The 22,167-nt window shown below is 41.9% G+C and overlaps 1 protein-coding gene across 3 annotated transcripts; it reads left to right on the top strand.

Annotated features, from left to right (window-relative positions):
• The first annotated feature begins 568 nt into the window (after positions 1-568).
• LOC124046224 (matrilin-3-like) lies at positions 569-10,329 on the top strand. Of its 3 annotated transcripts, XM_046366358.1 has the most exons (5): positions 569-978; positions 1,641-1,793; positions 2,457-3,026; positions 6,848-6,961; positions 9,603-10,329. In XM_046366358.1, the coding sequence occupies exons 1-5, from the start codon at positions 723-725 to the stop codon at positions 9,647-9,649; spliced, it is 1,140 nt and encodes a 379-aa protein (XP_046222314.1). In that variant the 5' UTR covers positions 569-722; the 3' UTR covers positions 9,650-10,329. The 3 variants fall into 3 exon arrangements, with proteins under 3 accessions (XP_046222314.1, XP_046222315.1, XP_046222317.1); XM_046366359.1 differs by lacking the exon at positions 1,641-1,793; XM_046366361.1 differs by lacking the exons at positions 6,848-6,961; positions 9,603-10,329 and adding an exon at positions 4,189-6,841.
• The last annotated feature ends 11,838 nt before the right edge of the window (positions 10,330-22,167 follow it).

Raw genomic sequence — 22,167 nt, 5'->3', positions numbered from 1 at the left:
CCTGCCAGGTCAGTCTCCCTCTGTTTGGCATGGCCTTCACTCTCTGCATCTCCTGCATCCTGGCCAGCCTTCTCCAGATCTTTGTGGGCTTCACCTTTGACCTGAGGGATCAATTATCAATGACAAGAATGCCATCAGAAACATCATCTGAAAACACTACAAACAGAAAATCGGTCACCAGTAATAGAGATTGGAAGCATGGAACTTTGCATAAAACAATATGCCAAAAAAAATCGGTATCTATTAGCATTAACATTAACATTGGATGCTTTTTTGTAACAAAGTAATTGAGTTTCTAATGACAACTCTTTTATGAACCTGTATACTGAAACTCCAACAAACTAATAATCTAAACTAAGCAAATATTAATGATAAAAATATTAATGATATAGGCCTCATCAATTGTAGTTGTGTTAGATGTGGATTAGATTGAATTGAGAATCAAATTGAGAATAAAACTGATCACACCAATAAGCTTGCATGTGCTTGTATGTAACGCTAGAGGTCGCAGTTTGCATGAACAATTAAAACAAAATTACGTCCCTTTTCTCCTCCAGAACAACATCACATAGCCACTGTTCGTGTCGCACAAACCCTGATTGGACGACCTTCTCACACGCATTTAGCCTGATGATGGTTAAATATGCCCCCAGAGAGCAAATGTTTGTATTCTGAATTGCTTCTTGAGAAGTAGCTTACCTAAGAGAACCAACTGCCACAGTATGACACTGTTAATCGGAGGACTCGTCTGTTGCATGTCGTTGCTCGCTATGGAGGTCCAAGGAACATACCGACTTCATGGAGGATGCCATCTTCGGCAGCATCACGCAGACAGCCCTATCATGCCACCGCAAACATTTCAGCGGAGCATTCAACAGCAACAACCGTTTCAGAGTGCTCCACAAGGACAGCAACAAATTGGAAATGTTCAGCAACCAGCTCAGTTGTCTAAGAATCAAAAAACGATTGATTTGGGAGGTTGGTTCATTTTCGTACAATGTAGGCTATTTTGTAATAGTACGCACATTTATTTTCCTTTAAGTTTTATTGCTCTTCATGACTTTACATTTGAGATAATTTGGCATTGGCGTTAATGTATTATAAAAGTTCTGAAATTTAAGCGGGTATTGGCCAAACCTCGGTTATTACAGAATAAAGGCAGATATTCATTTTTTACTGTAAATAAACGTTCTTATCTTGCCATACAATTGCATACATTTTGAAATTCGTTAGCTGGAAAATGTTAACCAAATAGCACACCAAAGGAAGGACTGGTGTCAATGTGTACTCAAACCTTTGGGCTAGGCTATATTAAACGTTATGACTATTATTTCCATACAATAATGGATTTATGAAGCACTTTTCCAGGAGTTCAGAACACTTTACGTTGTGTGAAATTGAGAAACAACCGACTGTATGTTGGTAGCTTAGTAGCTGCAATAAGCATAAACAAATGCTGATGGATGATAGTCTCAATTGCTAGCAGACAGACTCTCGCTGATGCTTAAAGCTAATAACAGCAGGCTAATGTACTTCACACCATCCCCATGTAAGTCATAGGCCTCTTATTGCACTTGAGGCAAACAAAATAACCATTGCTCTACTACTTCTCCCTCTTCCTCCATCATGGTGGCCCAAAGTACATGACAATAATTACAGGTTTAATAGCTATCACCAGCCAACCGGGAAATGGCCAGTCATGTACCTCCGGCCCACAGCACCACCCCCTCCACTTGAACAGCCGGTCAGTACCCCAAGCGGCACCACCACTCCCATCATCAGTGCTGACACAGGTAGAAGACTTTAGGCAAAAAACAAAAACCTCCTTTTGATTGAATCCCTCATGGACTGATTGGTTTCTGGGTATAAATTTGAATTGGAACCCCCCCTCTTCTGTTGGTGTTTTTATGTGGTTTTCTTCCTTTATTTTCTTCCTTTTACAATCTCTTTGTCCTGGGATTGAGCAGATGCTGTCATATAAGTCACTATTCGGTAGTTTTTTCCTCCTCTGCAGGTGAATCTTGGGAGAAGTAAACATGAACCTTCTATTTGGTTTACTATATTACATTGAAATTGGTTTGGTGTCCATGTTTACTTTCTTCGGAAATGTTCAGAATCTTCTCTCACTAAGCTTTCTCACTAAGCTTTCATCCACTTTTTCTTCAGACTTCTTAAAACTGTTATTTTTACTGCTGTTTGTAGTATTATTGCCGTGTGTTCTGAAGCATAAACGGTTGCCCGCTTAAAACTAACGCTCCCATGTAATCTATTTGAAATAGTAGCACCGAGTAAACTCACCAGTAACACATATCAAGCTGACTTGCTAAAACCCTCAGTAACTCCAGACCTGAATGTGAAGCCTGAATGTGTTTGATATACAGTAGATATGAAAGTGTGTAGAGAGAACCATTCCACACTGGGTGGTAAAAACCAATGTCACAATTTTCCCTCCGCAGGAACCCACTGCAAAAGCCGGCCCCTCGACCTGGTGTTCATTATCGACAGTTCGCGTAGTGTGCGCCCCACAGAATTTGAGAAGGTCAAAATCTTCCTGGCTGACATGGTCGACACCCTCGATGTTGGCTCGGATGCCACGCGGGTGGCCGTCGTGAACTACGCTAGCACGGTGAAGATCGAGTTCCTTCTCAAGACGCACTTCGACAAGGCAGGCCTGAAGGCAGCGCTGGCCCGCATCAAATCTCTAGCTGCTGGTACAATGACTGGCCTGGCTATCAAGACGGCTATGGAGGAGACCTTCACTGAGGAGTCAGGCTCCCGGCTAGCTAACAAGAACATTGCCAAGGTGGCCATCATCGTAACCGATGGACGTCCCCAGGACACGGTGGAGGAGGTGGCCGCGGCAGCGAGGGTGGCAGGCATCGAGATCTACGCAGTGGGCGTGGACAGGGCGGACATGAAGTCCCTGCGTCTCATGGCCAGTCTGCCCCTGGATGAACACGTGTTCTACGTGGAGACCTACGGCGTCATTGAGAAGCTCACGTCCAAGTTCAGGGAAACCCTGTGTGGTAAGAGAGTGAGGCAATTTTTAATTATTTTTCATCTGTATTTAAGCAGGGAGTCATGCTGAGACCATGGTTTCTTTTGCAGATGAACCCTGCATGAAAACATCAATAAACAACAATTACACTATACATACAGTACCAGTCAAAAGTTTGGCCACACCTACTCATTCCAGAGTTTTTTTTACTATTTTCTATAGTGAAGGCATCAAAATTATGAAGTAACACGTATGGAATCATGTAGTAACCAAAAAAGTGGAAAACAAATCTAATGGTTTTTTTAGGACAGCTTTGCACATTCTTGGCATTCTCTCAACAAGCTTCATGAGGTAGTCACACAGAATGCATTTCAATTATCAGGTGTGCCTTAAAAAGTTCAGTTGTGGAATTTCTTTCTTAATGCGTTTAAGCCAATCAGTTGTGTTATGACATGGTAGGGGTGGTATACAGAAGATAGCCCTATTTGGTAAAAGACCAAGTCCATATTATGGTAAGAACAGCTCAAATAAGGCAAGAGAAACGACAGTCCATCATTACATGAAGGTCAGCCAATATGTAAAATGTCAAGAACTTTGAAAGTTTCTTCAAGTGCAGTCGCAAAAAAAAAAGTGCTATGATGAAACTGCCTCTCATGAGGACCGCCACAGGAATGAAAGACCCAGAGTAACCTCTGCTGCAGAGGATAAGATCATTCGAGTTACCATTCTCAGAAATTGCAGCCCAAATACATGCTTCACAGAGTTAATACAGAGATTGTGTGAATCAGGAATTCATGGTTGAATTGCTGTTAAGAAAACACTACTAAAGGACACCAATAATGAGAATAGACATGATTTGGCCAAGAAACATGGGCAAAGGACATTTGACTGGTGGAAATATGTCCCGGTGGAAAAATAGTCTGGAGTCCAAATTTGAGATTTTTAGTTCCAACCGCCGTGTCTTTGTGAGATGCGATGTTGGTGAGCGGATGATCTCTGCATGTGTATTTCCCACTGTAAAGCATGGAGGAGGAGGTGTTATGGTGTGGGGGTGCTTTGATGGTGACACTGTCTGTGATTTATTTAGAATTCAAGGCACACTTAACCATCATGGCTACCACAGCATTCTGCAGCCATACTCCATCCCATCTGGTTTGCTCTTAGTGGGACTATCATTTGTTTTTCAACAGGACAATGACCCAACACACCTTCAGGCTGTGTAAGGGCTATTTTACCAAGAAGGAGAGTGACGGAGTGCTGCATCAGATGACCTGGCCTCCACAATCCTCCGACCTCAACCAATTTCAGATGGTTGGGCTGACACAGAGTGAAGGAAAAGCAGCCAACAAGTGCTCACTCCTACTCTATGCTTTATTATTATTTACCTGAGCATGACCTCAAAACTAAGGACTTATTAGACAGTCCTACTCTGTTGTTTGTGATTTTGTTGTCATGGACGACTGATTGGGCTCATGGAATGGCATGCTTTGAGCACTACTGAAAAGTGCTTTTACATGTGAAATATTAATGCCATGTGCTGCATTTGCTGTAGGCCTATTGTTTTCTTTTTTTGTTGGTGTTCTTTGATATCTTGATCATATACAGCTGTTTAAAAGGGCAAATCCACAAATGGAAACAATAACAAAACTGTCGCCCCGCCTATGTTTTGGTAAAAAGCTGAGGGATGGGCCTGGAGAAATGTAACCGCTCTCAGATTAATAGACAGAGCTATGGATGCAAGGACTGACCATCCATGATATCACAATTATTGTTTTGACCATGTTATGAAGCTATACAGTGTTTGTTTATATTTACAATGTTTACAAATATTGGTGAAAAACTAACTTATATTTTGGGTTGAAGTTGAACAAAGCTCATAAGGCATTTACAAGTTATATTCTTCTATATATATATATATATCCCTTGATTCTTGAAGAATATAATGTATAAATCAACTGACACACTCCATGAGAACCATATATATATAATTTATACATCCAAAAATTGATGTAACAATTACAGATAGACTTAAATTGGCAATCAAAAGTGTGCAAATTTGAGCATGTGTCCATTAGGCCTATGGATTTTTTTTTATCAACCTGAATTAGATTGAGCAATAAAAGCCACACTTATTTCCCACAGGTTTGGATACACACTACGCATTTTTCATTGGCTGTCCACTGGTTTCAAAAACAATGATTGATAGACAGCTTAAACTTCTTGAATTCAACCATTATTGGGTTCAAATACACATTTAGATTTGTGAACAGCCATCCACAACAATCACAATCCGTAAGGCGCAAATAGCAAAATGAGAGAGCAGAAGTGTGAATCACATCGATGCACTATGTACATATCAATGATAAGTGATATCCTTATCGCCATAGACTACACCACTACTGTCATCCTTACCTCCAAGCGTTTATTCAAGTTGGGTAATCTTTGGATGTCGACAGCAGTCGTATCATTTTTTCGCAAACATCCTTTAAGAATTTAAAAGTAACCCTTGAAGTAATCATCTCGTTTTTCAAAAGTATCTGTTGTCTGATTACAATATTTTTTGCTGGTAACGTAATGGATTACAGTTACCGGTTTTTGTAATCCATTACATGTAATCCATTACTCCCCAACCCTTTATCTACCCTACCTCAGTTTTGGGTTTGTCTAAGTGACCCTTGTCCGGTCTTCCTATCTTTCCACAGGTGTGGAGATATACACAGTCGGTGAGGTTAAAACAGAGGACATAGAGCTCCAGGAGATAGCCTCTGTGCCCCACAGCCAGCATTACTTTCACTTGGCCAACTTTAGCACCATCGACTCCATAGCTCACACCTTAAAGGGCAAGTTGTGTCAAAGTAAGGAAGAAGGAAATGGATGAGCATAGGGAGGTACAGCATGAGCTTGCTGCTTGCGGAACAGGATTTAGACACAGAAAAAGGACACAAAGGAGCTCGGCCATATGACTTGCTTTTGGCCTCATGCGTTTGTTGAACCGATGCCTGGTTATCTCAAATTGCATTCCTTCACCTATGGTTTGCTTCAAATCTTCGGGAGACCTTGAAAATCGAAGTGTATGAACTATTAGATGATGGGTGTAGAAAGTTCAGGGAGTGTTTTAATAAATAAAAGAAACAATGACCACGAAACACAAACAACGCACTGACATGAAAACAGAGTCAATAACACCTGAGGAAAGAATCAAGGGGTGTGACAGATATAGGGAAGATAATCACGGAGGTGATGGAGTCCAGGTGAGTGTCATGAGGCACAGGTGTGCGAGACGATGGTGGCAGGTGTGCGGCATAATCAGCAACCTGATGACCTAGAGGCTGGAGAGGGAGTATATGTGACAATGGGTTTGTGTTATGATGAACAAGTGCTTGAATGAATGGCTGGCCCACCGCCTTGGTTAAAGCCTTAAAGTGATTGTTAACCTTTTGCAAAACCCAATTGATTTACCACTGACTTCCCCTCAAAAAGCACTTGACACCACTTGACTGTATGCAATGTCTGTATTTGTAGTATTGACTTTACATTAAGTCAACTAGTTGTCACACTTTTCATTAAGTTGCTCCAAAACCACGTAGTAAAAGGCAATTATAATATTTGGTAGCAATTTGTAACTCCACAATTTGTTTCCTTGTAACCAATATGGAAAAGGGTTTTAATAGATTCCTAGGTGTGGATGCAGTGTCACGTTATTACACTTTACTGTGTAATACTGAGTAGCCTATCAACTTGTTAGATATAACTTGTTTAAAATGGGAACTGGAGTTACTTAATGTACATTTCTATATAGAAATGTACAATTTATTCATGATTCACTTTTGCCACTGATGTCTCTTTCAGAGGATGCGAATGAGATGAGTGGGAATAAGCTGAGTGAAGACGCATGCATGTGTGAGGCTCAGATTGCCTTCCAGATGAAGATGCAGTTCACCATACAGGAGCTGACCAGCAAATATATCCTTTTACCTCACCATTGTTTTATAATGGGTGGTATTTATTTATGTAGCAATTTTACAAGACCTCAAAGCCACTACAACCAGCTGCAATGTTGTACATACAGTATGTCTGCCAGTGGTGTAGCACAGTTCTGAGTGGATTTATTTTTCTTCCATGGGAAAGAGAGAAAAATTAGCAGTTTTATAGCTAATCTCATGATATTGTACACATTTTTCATGAGGCTGAGAGAAAATGTTGCTGTTTTCGAGCTCAGGGATTCTTGAAAGATGGGAAAATCTCAATATTTGTCTCAATATTAACAACATAATTTAAGTATATACACATATGTTAAACAGTTTGCAGTCACTTAGAAATGTCCTTGTTTTCCATAAAAACATACCTGAAATGAGTTGCAAAATGAATAGTCAAGACGTTGACAAGGTTATAAACAATTATTTTTAATTGAAATAATAATTGTGCCCTTCAAACTTTGCTTTCATCAAAGAATCCTCCATTTGCAGCATTGCAGACCTTTGGCATTCCAGTTGTCAATTTGTTGAGGTAATCTGAAGGGATTTCACCTCATGCTTCCTGAAGCACCTCCCACAAGTTGGAGTGCTTGTTGGGCACTTCTGTACGTACCATACGGTCAAGCTGCACCCACAACAGCTCAATAGAGCTGAGATCCGGTGACAGTGCTGGCTACTCCATTATAGACAGAATACCAGCTGACTGCTTCTACCCTAAATAATAATTATAATTATAATTATTGCATAGTTTGGAGCTGTGCTTTGGGTCATTGTCCTGTTTGTCTCCAATTAAGCGCCGTCCACGGGGTATGGCATGGCGTTGCAAAATGGAGTGACAGCCTTCCTTTTTCAAGATCCCTTTTACCTTGTACAAATCTCTCAATTTACCACCACCAAAGCACCCCAGACCATCACATTGCCTCCACTATGCTTGAAAGATGGCGTCAAGCACTCCTCCAGCATCTTTTCAGTTTTTCTGCGTCTCATGAATGTTCTTCTTTGTGATCCGAACACATCAAACTAAGATTTGTCTGTCCATAACACCAATCTTCCTCTGTCCAGTGTCTGTGTTCTTTTGCCCATCGTAATCTTTTATTTTGATTGGCCAGTCAGTGATATAGCTTTTTCTTTGCAACTCTGCCAAGAAGGCCAGCATCTCGGAATCGCCTCCGGTATGCCAAGAAACTGAAGATCTCGTACAACGCTGTGTACTACTCCCTTCACAGAACATAGTTAGAGCACACTCGCTCTAACCAGAATAGAAGGAGGAGTGGGAGGCCCCGGTGCACAACTGAGCAAGAGGACAAGTACATTAGAGTGTCTAGTTTGAGAAACAGACGCCTCACAGGTCCTCAACTGGCAGCTTCATTAATTAGTACCTGCAAAACACCAGTCTCAATGTCAACAGTGAAGAGGCGACTCTGGGATGCTGGCCTTCTAGGCAGACTGGCCAATAAAAATGTAATATTTAGATGGGCAAATGAACACAGACACTGGACAGAGGAACTCTGCCTAGAAGGCCAGCATCCCGGAGTCGCCTCTTCACTGTTGATGTTGAGACTCAAAACAGGCATTTGTAAAATATGAAAAATTATTAACTGGAAAAACCCCTATTAAAAACAACCACTCTATCAGATCTTTCAGGACTCTGACAGAGTTGATGTTAGACAAAAATCTGACCGAGTTGATATTTTACGGAGTTGACAAAAATCATTCAAGTGGTATACACAGTAGCAATTTAGTGTTTCCTCAGTTGCTTTATGACTCTAAAACCTCATTAAAAATGACATATTTGAAACAAAATTTATATTCTATTTTAATCTATCAGGCAGATGGAGTTGACCATTTATGGTTGTGACTGTGGTGATTCCAATATTGTTTGTTTAAATCTATCAAAAGTGGAGAACTTTACAGATTATGAGTTGTCTTGTTTCACTACATGTAGTGAGGACACGAATAAAGGGTCCTTATGGTATAACTGACCCTGCTCATTCCTGATTTAAAAATCTGATGCAGTTAACCAAATCTCCAGATGCAATGTTTTGAGAGAAATATTCTTTAATTGCAAGGAACAACATACGATAATTTTCAGTTAATATTTATTTTTGGAAGTTTTTTGAATTTTAAACACATTTTTGGAGAGTTTGAAATTGGGATCCTTAAGATCCGGATGAGGGCATTTCCAGACATAGAGCCGACATGGAAATTAATTATTAATTATTCCAAAAACATTTTTTTTTTCACTTATAAAATTTCTGTAAATGTAAAATGTATATTTATAAATACAATAAACTGACTTTCAAGACTCCCTGAGCTATTTTCCTGCTATTCTACACATTTTGCCATGGCTGAGAGATAATTCCACGTAATAAAAGAAAATCATGTTTTATTATGTGTTCATATGCTATCTGGGGGGACCCCAACCTCCCCATAAGGAGGCCTCTAAAAGTATAGGGCCCTTACGGGGGCTACAGGGGTGTGTGCTACACCAGTAATGTTTACATACATTGCTCTACTTTAAAATGTTACCTTTTCCGATTCCCGAGACAAAGCACTATGACAGATTGCTGATATGTATATAGTGTATATGTATTGAAGAAGACAAATGTTTCCTTGACTGTTATGTCCACTAGATGATCTATCGAGGAAAGTGACCCAGTTTGGACGAATGTGTTGATTCTAAAGACGATGCTGCAAAGAGACCATTCAGAGCTCACCCAGTTAACCTCAATCTAAAATTTCTGTACAGTTTTCCTGTTTTTAGCAACTTTCATTATTAACAACAGTCCATTTTGGAGGTATAGATTGAAGGAAGTCATACAGTAGATGTGTTGTACATATAAGACATTTTGTTTACCATTGAATGACTTGGCCAATAGTGTTCCATTTTCTCACAACAGATAACCCCCATTTCATCCCATTTAAGCTAAGAACAAAGACCGAAGTAGATTTCTTTGCACAATAATTTGCTCCCCATGGTAGCACCTATCCAGTTAACAATATTCCATATGTATTGTATCTTCCACTTATAATGAAAGTGTAGAGGAAGCAATAGGCTATATCACTGACAAGTGATTTGTTTCCTTATTGTGGCATTTGCAAGATAAATGAAAGACACATTAAATGTAATTTATGTTAATGCATAATTATTGAGTATTCCTTAACTTGTATTGAAATAAGAAAATGAGTTTGTCATATTCATGTGGCTTATGGTTTGTGTTGATGAGGTAAAAGGAAGTGTGTATTTTTGTGTAGTTTGTGTGTGTAAGTATTCAGACCCCTTGACATTTTCCACATTTTGTAACGTTACAGCCTTATTCTGAAATGGATTAAATAAAAAAAATCCTCAGTAATCTACCCCGTACCCCAAAATGATGAAGTGAAAACAGATTTTTAGAAGTTTTTGCAAACGTAATAAAAATAAAAAACAGAAATAGCTTATTTACATAAGTATTCAGACCCTTTGCTATGAGACTCAAAATTGAGCTCAGGTGCATCCTGCTTCTACAACTTGATTGGAGTCCACTTGTGGTAAATTAAAATGATTGGACATGATTTGGAAAGGCACTGTGTATATAAGGTCCCACATTTGACAATGCATGTCAAAGCAAAAACCAAGTCATGAAGTTGAAGGAATTGCCCTTAGAGCTCCAAGACAGGATTGTGTCGAGGCACAGATCTGTGGAAGGGTACCAAAAAATGTCTGCAAATCAAATTTATTTATATAGCCCTTTGTACATCAGCTGCTATCTCAAAGTACTGTACAGAAACCCAGCCTAAAACCCCAAACAGCAAGCAATGCAGGTGTAGAAGCACGGTGGATAGGAAAAACTCTCTAGAAAGGCCAAAACCTAGGAGGAAACCTAGAGAGGAACCAGGCTATGTGGGGTCTGCAGCATTGAAGGTCCCCAAGAACACAGTGGCCTCCATCATTTTTCAATGGAAGAAGTTTGGAACCATCAAGACTCTTTATAGACCTGGCCGCCCTGCCAAACTGAGCAATCAGGGGAGAAGGGCCTTGGTCAGGTAGGTGACCAAGCACCCGATGGGAGAACATTCCAGGAGGACAACCATCTCTGCAGCACACCACCAACCAAGCCTTTATGGTAGAGTGGCCAGACGGAAGCCACTCATCAGTAAAAGGCATATGACAGCCCGCTTGGAGTTTGCCAAAAGGCACGTAAAGACTCTCAGACCATGAGAAACAAGATTCTCTGGTCTGATAAAACCAAGATTGAACACTTTGGCCTGAATGCCAAGCATTACGTCTGGAGGAAACCTGGAACCATCGCTATTGTAACTGTACCTAAATGGAGTAGTGTGTATGTATGGATGTGATGGATTCATTCATTTCATGCCCTATTATAAGCCATAAAGTTATCATGTTAAGGTAAGACCCAGATGCAGACAACGTCAAGTTAACATTTTAATAAGCCAACAGGGACAGGCAAAAGACAAGTCAAGGACAATAATCCAGATAGCTGGGGCAAAGGTACTGGACGGCAGGCAGAAAAGGTTAAACAGGAACAATCATGAGACAGGAACAGGGGGAAAACCGCTGGTAGGCTTTACAAAACAAAACGAACTGGCAACAGACAGAACACAGGTATACAGGGGTTAATGGGGAAGATGGGTGACACCTGGAGGGGGGTGGAGACAATACCAAAGATAGGTGAAACAGATCAGGGTGTGACAGTAACCCCCCTCTCCTACCTGGGGGCATACCTGGTTGACCGGGGTGTCCCTGGTGGGGACCCAGCACCTCTCCTCCGGGCCATAACTCTCCCAGTCAACCAGGTACTGAAAATCCCTGCCCTGAGGTCAGGGATAGGATAAAGTAATCCTTCTCACCCCCCTTAAAAGATTTAGATGCACTATTGAAAAGTGGCTGTTCCACTGGATGTCATAAGGTGAATGCACCAATTTGTAAGTCGCTCTGGATAAGAGCGTCTGCTAAATGACTTAAATGTAAATGTAAATGTATTGGGAAGCACGGTGGTGTCAGCATCATGCTGTGGGGATGTTTTCAGAGGCAGGGACTGGGAGACTAGTCAGGATTGAGGCAAAGATGAATGGTGCAAAGTACAGAGAGATCCTTGATGTAAACCTGCCCCAGAGTGCTCAGGACCTCAGACTTAGATGAAGGTTCAACTTCCAACAGGACAACAACCCTAAGCAACCAGCCAAGACAACACAGATGTCACTTTGGGACAAGTCTCTGAATATCCTTGAGTGGCCCAGCCAGAGCCTGGACTTGAACCCAATTGAACATCTCTGGAGAGACCTGAAAATAGCTACGCAGCAACACTCCCCATCCAACCTGACGAGAATCTGGATAGAAGAATGGGAGAAACTCCCCAAATACAGGTGTAGCGTCATACCTAAGAAGACTCGACCTGTAATCGCTGCCAAAGGTGCTTCAACAAAGTACTTTTTATAATTTAGCAAAATCTTAGAATAAGGCTGTAATGTAACAAAATGTGGAAAAAGTCAAGGGGTCTGAATACTTTCCAAATGGGTTATATTTTGGATGTTTGTACAAATGTGTCATGACGCTGCCCTCTTTGGGTACAGCAAGCCCCATCCCGCTCTCCCTGTCTCCTACACCCAGGCTGCTGTGGTCAGAGAGAGGTTGTAAATTATCTCCTCATGGCCACAGTATAGAGACTGAGTGAATTTTCATAGAGAACAAAGGAATTTCTTCCACCTCACAGAACTTGAGGTCCGAACAACATTTATGTTCTGGAGAAGGTATAAAAGATCGGTGAAGAAACCAGCTACGAACAGGTCCGTTTGGTACAATTTTGTGAAACTCATGTGAGACAATACGGCCACATTACCATAACGCTGTTTATATAATAGCCTCAGATATGAGGCTTACATCTAATTGTTGTATAAGATGAATGAGAATGATACTGTTTGAGAAATTGTGTAATGTGATTGTGGACTGTTTAATGAAGGAAACTCCAATTCCCTTTGGAGTTTAACTAAATCAGAGGACCGCCCATGAGCACAGTTATGGTTGGGCAACCTGGGACAGGCCCTTTTCTACTTCTCCTGAATAAAACCCCCACTTTGAGAATTTCTCAACAGACCATGTTGCTCTCAATTATGAGAGGACAAAGGTTGCAGACCAGCTTAACTCGATAACGAGAGGGCCAAGTTTTGAGACCAGACTGCTGAATCTTTTAACCATACCACGTGGTTAAACTCTTAGACTATCAATAGACAGAATAAGAACAAGTCTTTGATATTAATTACTAGTCTGCAGCTAGGAATTCGGGTATCATTGAACACGAAGACCGACAACCGCCGAAACATCTATCCATAATGCCATGAATGAATGTCACTCTGAACTACCCATTCTAACCACGACAGAGGGCAGAAAAAACTCTCCAACAGAAACAAACTTTTCAACAGAGACAATTCAATTGTTATAATTATCAACTGTGTGTTGTCTTATCTCAGCCGACCCCCACTTCCCTTTTGTACAACAAGCCGCCATGCCAGTTTAGCCCACTAGGGCACATTCCCCCTATCATTTCTTGTAACCATATTTACTTTATCTGTTTGTGTGTGCACTTCTGTGATTGTTTAGTTAGTTAATAAATAAATGATTTAAGACAATTGATGTATGGATGACTCATAGTGAAGACTGGGTTCGCACAGATAATCAACAATTTACGACGTTTGGAATGAGACTCACGTGAGGTAAAGAAGAATTCATTAATCAGAATTGAAAATATATTAGGAAAAATATAACTTTGTAATCTAAATATCTTCCTTGGTGCCCCGAATTCCTAGTTGATTACAGTTACATGATGAATCCATTTTATCGCATAAAGATTAATCTTCAGTTTAATGATGCCAAAGACATGACAAATGTATCCATTAAATACATATTTTGACATTGTTTCTGACTGTAATTTGTTTAATGTCTTAAAAACTTAAGTGTTACATGGATATAAATAAGTCAAGCACAATATAACAAACATAAGAAATATACCTTTGCTGGCTGTCTATCAGCTACCAAACAATTTGTATTCAGAATGGAGAGGCTGAAAAAAGATTGTGAACTTGAAATGGAATGTTAACAGACTATAACTGTAGGATAAAAACATGGCATAATGTTGCCAATGTGGACAAGCATGCTACATTTCCCAGACTGAGCCATAGATATTCTAATACTTATGATAGATAGATAGATATTAGATATTAGATATCTAATAGATATTCTAATGGCATTTCCCATTTCAGAGGTGTTTACATAAATTAATGGGATATTCTCTCTTTTGAGATAATAATCTTGGAATAAAGAGACAAACATGTATTTGCTCACTCTTCCCAAGTTTCTAAAGAGAAGCAGAAGGGAGTGCAACCAACAAGGATTACAATACAACACAAAAATCATTATGGACTACAGTTACCACAATGTTGAGAGCTGAAGCCTCGATGGTGCACTTTCTAGTGTGTGGTTACCAGGGATAAAGTGGAAGTGATGTAAAAAAGCTAGCTTGTTAAACGAGTTCATGGAGAAAATCATACTTTTCAGATTAAATAAATTAATATCTACCAATGAATGTATCTTGTGTGGTGTTAGCTATATTCAGTATCTAGTAAGGAAACTGTTTGACAGCAAAGTCTGAATCTCAAGCTAACTTCAATAAACAAGCGAGCTGCTAGGTAGTTTATCACTTTTATACAACGGGTTACCAACATATTCAAATAATGATTTACATATTTTCATTAATTTATTCATACTATTTCATCCTTCCACAAGATATAGTCCTGACACAATTCTAGGGTTGCTACCAAGCTGGCTGGTCGTTCATTCTATCGGTTGGGTTGCCAGAGATGCTACCAAATCGTTAAATATTTTTGTTCTGTATCTATGGACGCAACCCCGTTGTTCATTATAAATATTCTATTCCCATACTGGCTTATCCCTTGCTTGCTAGCTAGCCAACTACGGCTAACTTACAGTCACGTCAAACAGCAGAGCCAGAAAAACAACAAAGTAGCTGCATTTGCATTTGTTTAAACTGTTTGGATACATCTATAACAATGACCTAATGATTTCACCTGGCAGAGAAAATGTGCTCTCTCGTCAGGACACTGTTGTTCTGAGGAGCTAGCCAACAACACAGCTAACACAATCACTTTAAACTGAAGCTGGAAAGACTGCAAACTAGCTGCACTTTGTTTCTTTTGACCTGTTTTCTATTGATATTTCTTTGTATACATCCATAAAAATTGTGCTGATTCATGATTTCGGCTAGCTGAGAAAAGCTGCCTACTTGTCTGTCTCATCCCGACTCGTTCATTACTATGTGACAACTGGAGATAGAATTTGAATTTTGCAACAATGTTGCAGAGAGCAAGGTTTAAAAAAATTGCCACTGTTGAAAATGAAATGTTAGTCTAAAATAAATTTGAGATAATTTCTAGATGCTTTTTATAGTGGAGATCAAGTTTATAAATTGCCTGGCTGGGCTGAAGAGACAGTGAAATGCGCAATCAGATGGAACAGAGTAAATAGGCATTTTGAAGTCATAGATTTAGCTGGTGGTAACTTGTGGAATAGACACCAGCTGGAGTACAGTTTTAACCAATCAGCATTCAGGATTAGACGCACCCATTGTAAATTAGAATTGCCAGCAACAATGTTTATCTATCCATTTCCGTGACATTAAGCTATCAGATATTTGTGACGATACGCGTGAAACAGCTTTGCATTTTTTTGTTGCCAATCAGAGAGCAACAACATGTATTGTCATATGACATTGCCAATCTTTGGTGTTGCATGGGCTGTAATTATTGTTTTCATGACCATCATGCACACAGTCTCTACCATGTGTGAGCCAGCCATTTACAGATAGCTTGCTAGTTGAGACATCCTAAACTGGTCATGAAATAAGTTGTTCCCATCTTGGGTAGCAGTCTTATTTTTCAGAGGTTCCGTTGGCACGAGTGATACAATCAGTGTCCTTTCTCAGCCTACACCAGTACCACACAAAGTTATTTTTCTAGCTAAATGCACAACCCTCTTTCTCTCGCAGATTGCCATCCCAAACAACACATGGCTGAAGTGTATGTCTTGGAAGAAAGACTTCATAGCCTGTGGAAGAGATGAGGGTCTTCTCAAAGTCCTGAAGCTGGAGACAAAGATGAGCCGGTTTTCCAGCACAAGTTACCTCTATAAGATCCAGATTTGCTTAGCCGTGTTATGCAATGTTTACAAGCCCATGTGATTCAGATTCAATGTTTCTGAAACAGCTACAGTAGCTAATTGTGTGTTAAAAACCATTTAAACCCATAATGAGCTTAGCATATTCTGCCAGCAGTATTAATCCACCTGTGTTAATCAAAAAGTAGACCTACGGTGGTATGGTGTCAGGAACCAACTTGCTCAGTCTTCTCTATATTAGGCTACTTTAGAGCTATTGTATAATTCAAGCAGCTTGTGAAGTTGACAGGGTTATTGAACTTACTGTAGGCTATATACACAATTGATTAGGTACACCCATCCAGTACCGGGTCAGACCCCCTTATGCAGAACAGCCTGAATTACTCATGGGATTTTTCAGGGCATGTAAACGTTGCTCAATTGGTGTCAAGGGGCCTAACTTGTGCCCGGAAATAATTCCCCACACTATTACACCCCCGCCGACAGCCTGTACCGTAGGGCCATCACCAGCGTTTCGTAACATTCAGTGCTCAGTCTTGAAGACCAGGGGCTGAGGGGTTTGTGGGTCCGAGAAAGAAAAAATGTATTTTCTAAAATCATTTTCGGAAATGGTACATCATTTTACATGACTGGAGACATTACAATAATATTTTTTAATGCCACATGTCTTAAATGCATAGGCCAAAGAAAAGAGTGGATACACAGATTTTAGGTAAGGAAATTATAGTCCACCAACTTTCTAGTGGCACTCACCTATTCAAAAAGATTTTTGTATTTTGTATTTATTTTGAAATATTGCGAAATACCTTCTAGCTGCTGCCTGCTGTTCTTTGACAGCCACACCTCAACAGTCAGCTGTTTTATATTTGCTGCGCAGGCTGCCCAATTGCAGGATTCCAGACTGTAGATTAGGTCTATACGCTCATAATGTGACAAAACACAATGTACAGCAATTTTTATTAAACATTTACATTACATTTACATTTAAGTCATTTAGCAGACGCTCTTATCCAGAGCGACTTACAAATTGGTGCATTCACCTTATGAGATCCAGTGGAACAGTCACTTTACAATAGTGCATCTAAATCTTAAAGGGGGGGGGGGAGAAATACTTATCCTATCCTAGGTATTCCTTAAAGAGGTGGGGTTTCAGGTGTCTCCGGAGGGTGGTGATTGACTCCTCTGTCCTGGCGTCGTGAGGGAGTTTGTTCCACCATTGGGGGGGCCAGAGCAGCGAACAGCTTTGACTGGGCTGAGCGGGAGCTGTACTTCCTCAGTGGTAGGGAGGCGAGCAGGCTAGAGGTGGATGAACGCAGTGCCCTTGTTTGGGTGTAGGGCCTGATCAGAGCCTGGAGGTACTGAGGTGCCGTTCCCCTCACAGCTCCGTAGGCAAGCACCATGGTCTTGTAGCGGATGCGAGCTTCAACTGGAAGCTAGTGGAGAGAACGGAGGAGCGGGGTGACGTGAGAGAACTTGGGAAGGTTGAACACCAGACGGGCTGCGGCGTTCTGGATGAGTTGAAGGGGTTTAATGGCACAGGCAGGGAGCCCAGCCAACAGCGAGTTGCAGTAGTCCAGACGGGAGATGACAAGTGCCTGGATTAGGACCTGCGCCGCTTCCTGTGTGAGGCAGGGTCGTACTCTGCGGATGTTGTAGAGCATGAACCTACAGGAACGGGCCACCGCCTTGATGTTGGTTGAGAACGACAGGGTGTTGTCCAGGATCACACCAAGGTTCTTAGCTCTCTGGGAGGAGGACACAATGGAGTTGTCAACCGTGATGGCGAGATCATGGAACGGGCAGTCCTTCCCCGGGAGGAAGAGCAGCTCCGTCTTGCCGAGGTTCAGCTTGAGGTGGTGATCCGTCATCCACACTGATATGTCTGCCAGACATGCAGAGATGCGATTCGCCACCTGGTCATCAGAAGGGGAAAGGAGAAGATTAGTTGTGTGTCGTCTGCATAGCAATGATAGGAGAGACCATGTGAGGTTATGACAGAGCCAAGTGACTTGGTGTATAGCGAGAATAGGAGAGGGCCTAGAACAGAGCCCTGGGGACACCAGTGGTGAGAGCGCGTGGTGAGGAGACAGATTCTCGCCACGCCACCTGGTAGGAGCGACCTGTCAGGTAGGACGCAATCCAAGCGTGGGCCGCGCCGGAGATGCCCAACTCGGAGAGGGTGGAGAGGAGGATCTGATGGTTCACAGTATCGAAGGCAGCCGATAGATCTAGAAGGATGAGAGCAGAGGAGAGAGAGTTAGCTTTAGCAGTGCGGAGCGCCTCCGTGATACAGAGGAGAGCAGTCTCAGTTGAATGACTAGTCTTGAAACCTGACTGATTTGGATCAAGAAGGTCATTCAGAGAGAGATAGCGGGAGAGCTGGCCAAGGACGGCACGTTCAAGAGTTTTGGAGAGAAAAGAAAGAAGGGATACTGGTCTGTAATTGTTGACATCGGAGGGATCGAGTGTAGGTTTTTTCAGAAGGGGTGCAACTCTCGCTCTCTTGAAGACGGAAGGGACGTAGCCAGCGGTCAGTGATGAGTTGATGAGCGAGGTGAGGTAAGGGAGAAGGTCTCCGGAAATGGTCTGGAGAAGAGGGGAGGGGATAGGGTCAAGCGGGCAGGTTGTTGGGCGGCCGGCCGTCACAAGACGCGAGATTTCATCTGGAGAGAGAGGGGAGAAAGAGGTCAGAGCACAGGGTAGGGCAGTGTGAGCAGAACCAGCGGTGTCGTTTGACTTAGCAAACGAGGATCGGATGTCGTCGACCTTCTTTTCAAAATGGTTGACGAAGTCGTCTGCAGAGAGGGAGGAGGGGGGAGGAGGATTCAGGAGGGAGGAGAAGGTGGCAAAGAGCTTCCTAGGGTTAGAGGCAGATGCTTGGAATTTAGCGTGGTAGAAAGTGGCTTTAGCAGCAGAGACAGAGGAGGAAAATGTAGAGAGGAGGGAGTGAAAGGATGCCAGGTCCGCAGGGAGGCGAGTTTTCCTCCATTTCCGCTCGGCTGCCCGGAGGCCTGTTCTGTGAGCTCGCAATGAGTCATCGAGCCACGGAGCGGGAGGGGAGGACCGAGCCGGCCTGGAGGATAGGGGACATAGAGAGTCAAAGGATGCAGAGAGGGAGGAGAGGAGGGTTGAGGAGGCAGAATCAGGAGATAGGTTGGAGAAGGTTTGAGCGGAGGGAAGAGATGATAGGATGGAAGAGGAGAGAGTAGCGGGGGAGAGAGAGCGAAGGTTGGGACGGCGCGATACCATCCGAGTAGGGGCAGTGTGGGAGGTGTTGGATGAGAGCGAGAGGGAAAAGGATACAAGGTAGTGGTCGGAGACTTGGAGGGGAGTTGCAATGAGGTTAGTGGAAGAACAGCATCTAGTAAAGATGAGGTCGAGCGTATTGCCTGCCTTGTGAGTAGGGGGAAGGTGAGAGGGTGAGGTCAAAAGAGGAGAGGAGTGGAAAGAAGGAGGCAGAGAGGAATGAGTCAAAGGTAGACGTGGGGAGGTTAAAGTCGCCCAGAACTGTGAGAGGTGAGCCGTCCTCAGGAAAGGAGCTTATCAAGGCATCAAGCTCATTGATGAACTCTCCGAGGAACCTGGAGGGCGATAAATGATAAGGATGTTAAGCTTGAAAGGGCTGGTAACTGTGACAGCATGGAATTCAAAGGAGGCGATAGACAGATGGGTAAGGGGAGAAAGAGAGAATGACCACTTGGGAGAGATGAGGATCCCGGTGCCACCACCCTGCTGACCAGAAGCTCTCGGGGTGTGCGAGAACACGTGGGCGGACGAAGAGAGAGCAGTAGGAGTAGCAGTGTTGTCTGTGGTGATCCATATTTCCGTTAGTGCCAAGAAGTCGAGGGACTGGAGGGAGGCATAGGCTGAGATGAACTCTGCCTTGTTGACCGCAGATCGGCAGTTCCAGAGGCTACCGGAGACCTGGAACTCCACGTGGGTCGTGCGCGCTGGGACCACCAGATTAGGATGGCCGCGGCCACGCGGTGTGGAGCGTTTGTATGGTCTGTGCAGAGAGGAGAGAACAGGGATAAACAGACACATAGTTGACAGGCTACAGAAGAGGCTACGCTAATGCAAAGGAGATTGGAATGACAAGTGGACTACACGTCTCAAATGTTCAGAAAGTTAAGCTACGTAGCAAGAATCTTATTGACTAAAATGATTAAAATGATACAGTACTGCTGAAGTAGGCTAGCTGGCAGTGGGTGCGTTGTTGACACTACACTAATCAAGTCGTTCCGTTGAGTGTAATAGTTTCTACAGTGCTGCTGTTCGGGGGCTAGCTGGCTAGCTAGTAGTGTTGTTTACGTTACGTTGCGTTAAAAGAACGACAATAGCTGGCTAGCTAACCTAGAAAATCGCTCTAGACTACACAATTATCTTTGATACAAAGACGGCTATGTAGCTAGCTAAGTAGCTAGCTACGATCAAACAAATCAAACCGTTGTAGAAACCATTAAACAAGCTATTAATCCTCTGTGGCTAAATTATGCTGGTGTAGTATTTTCAATGATTTCATTTATTTATAGAGATAATTATGTAATTTCGCATTTATTTTTCAATTTATCTGCAACACCTCTTCCTCACCTCTCCACAAAGCCATATTATGGTCAGTAACCCCATATGAGGTTATTGTGTAGGTAGGCCTACTCTTACAATAATATTTAAAATAATCTATCATCAAGTCCAATTTGTAAGTCGCTCTGGATAAGAGCGTCTGCTAAATGACTTAAATGTAAATGTAAATGTAAAGTAGCCTAGCCTACAGTTATGAGAATACATTCAGTAAGTCAATGAAGCCAATCGTGGTTTCAGCTATATTGTTATTGAAATGCTGTAGGCCTGATACCCTTTTTAAACAATAGATAAAATATGTCTAATGACTTGAATAGTCTATGGGGAAAGTGTACAAATGTGTATTCGCATCAGTAGGAAAAGAGACTAAAATGCATCAGAAAAGTTTCGGAAAGTTTCGGAAAACATCAGGGACGCTATAGGCCTAGTGTGTGTGTGTAGAGAAGATCTGCATTGCTTTCAATTGTTAGACTAATGATCATGAGCACTCACCTCAATTTAGCTAACATTTCCCATCCTAATTGTAACCAAATATCCAAACAGAGATTCAGTGAAAACAAAAATGAGACTGATTGATTTATCAAGATGATTTCCCGTGCTTGTCTCAAAGCAGCACAATGATGTTGTCCCAATCAAAACAGTGGCGGAATTATCAGTTGACCACACATGACAATTGCTATATATTTATTATATAACCAGTGCTATAAAAAATTTTTTTTAGGTAGCCTACCGGAGGACAATTATTTTATTATTATTATGTCATCATTTCTGAATGAAGGTTGGCACCGACACGAAGCCTATTGGTTAAAATAATTTTAGAATATACATACAATGAATGCATAATCAAAATGGCATGATTGCCTGTGACTAAAGGAAAAGGTTATATTTAAAAAAAATACTAAAACACCAAATTAGGCCTATCTTATATAAATTGTCAACCGGGAATGATAATTCTTCACGTTTTACAGGTGAAACATCCATGCTGCATGCATGCCACCATTTGATCCAATTCAGTTTCATGGGAATATGCTTTTCGATCTTCTTGAATGATGTAAGTAAGGGTGGTTCACTGGCCGAAATTAATCGAATTTTAGAGCAGATGGAGTTAAAGAGTTTACCTTGTCAGCTCAGGGATTTGATCTAGTACCCTTTCGGTTATTGGCCCAACGCTCTCACCACTAGGCTACCTGCCACCCCGAACAGTACCTTATATTCAAGAATGGCACATTATCAAATGGGCAGGAGCAGGGGAAAAACATGTACGCACTCGAATAGCGAATGGAGGCAGTGCACTTTCCCACCAGTCCGTTTTGTAGGCTAATTCAGGTTTATAGTGGAGCATGTGCTTAATATGAGAAGCTGAAAAACAAATGTAAGAGCACTTATTTTACTCCACACGTCAACAAATGTTTGAGGAACATGCTGTCTCT

The sequence above is a fragment of the Oncorhynchus gorbuscha genome, linkage group LG10 (assembly GCF_021184085.1).
Source record: "Oncorhynchus gorbuscha isolate QuinsamMale2020 ecotype Even-year linkage group LG10, OgorEven_v1.0, whole genome shotgun sequence".
NCBI lineage: Eukaryota > Metazoa > Chordata > Actinopteri > Salmoniformes > Salmonidae > Oncorhynchus > Oncorhynchus gorbuscha.
This window is presented reverse-complemented; position numbering and strand designations above follow the sequence as displayed.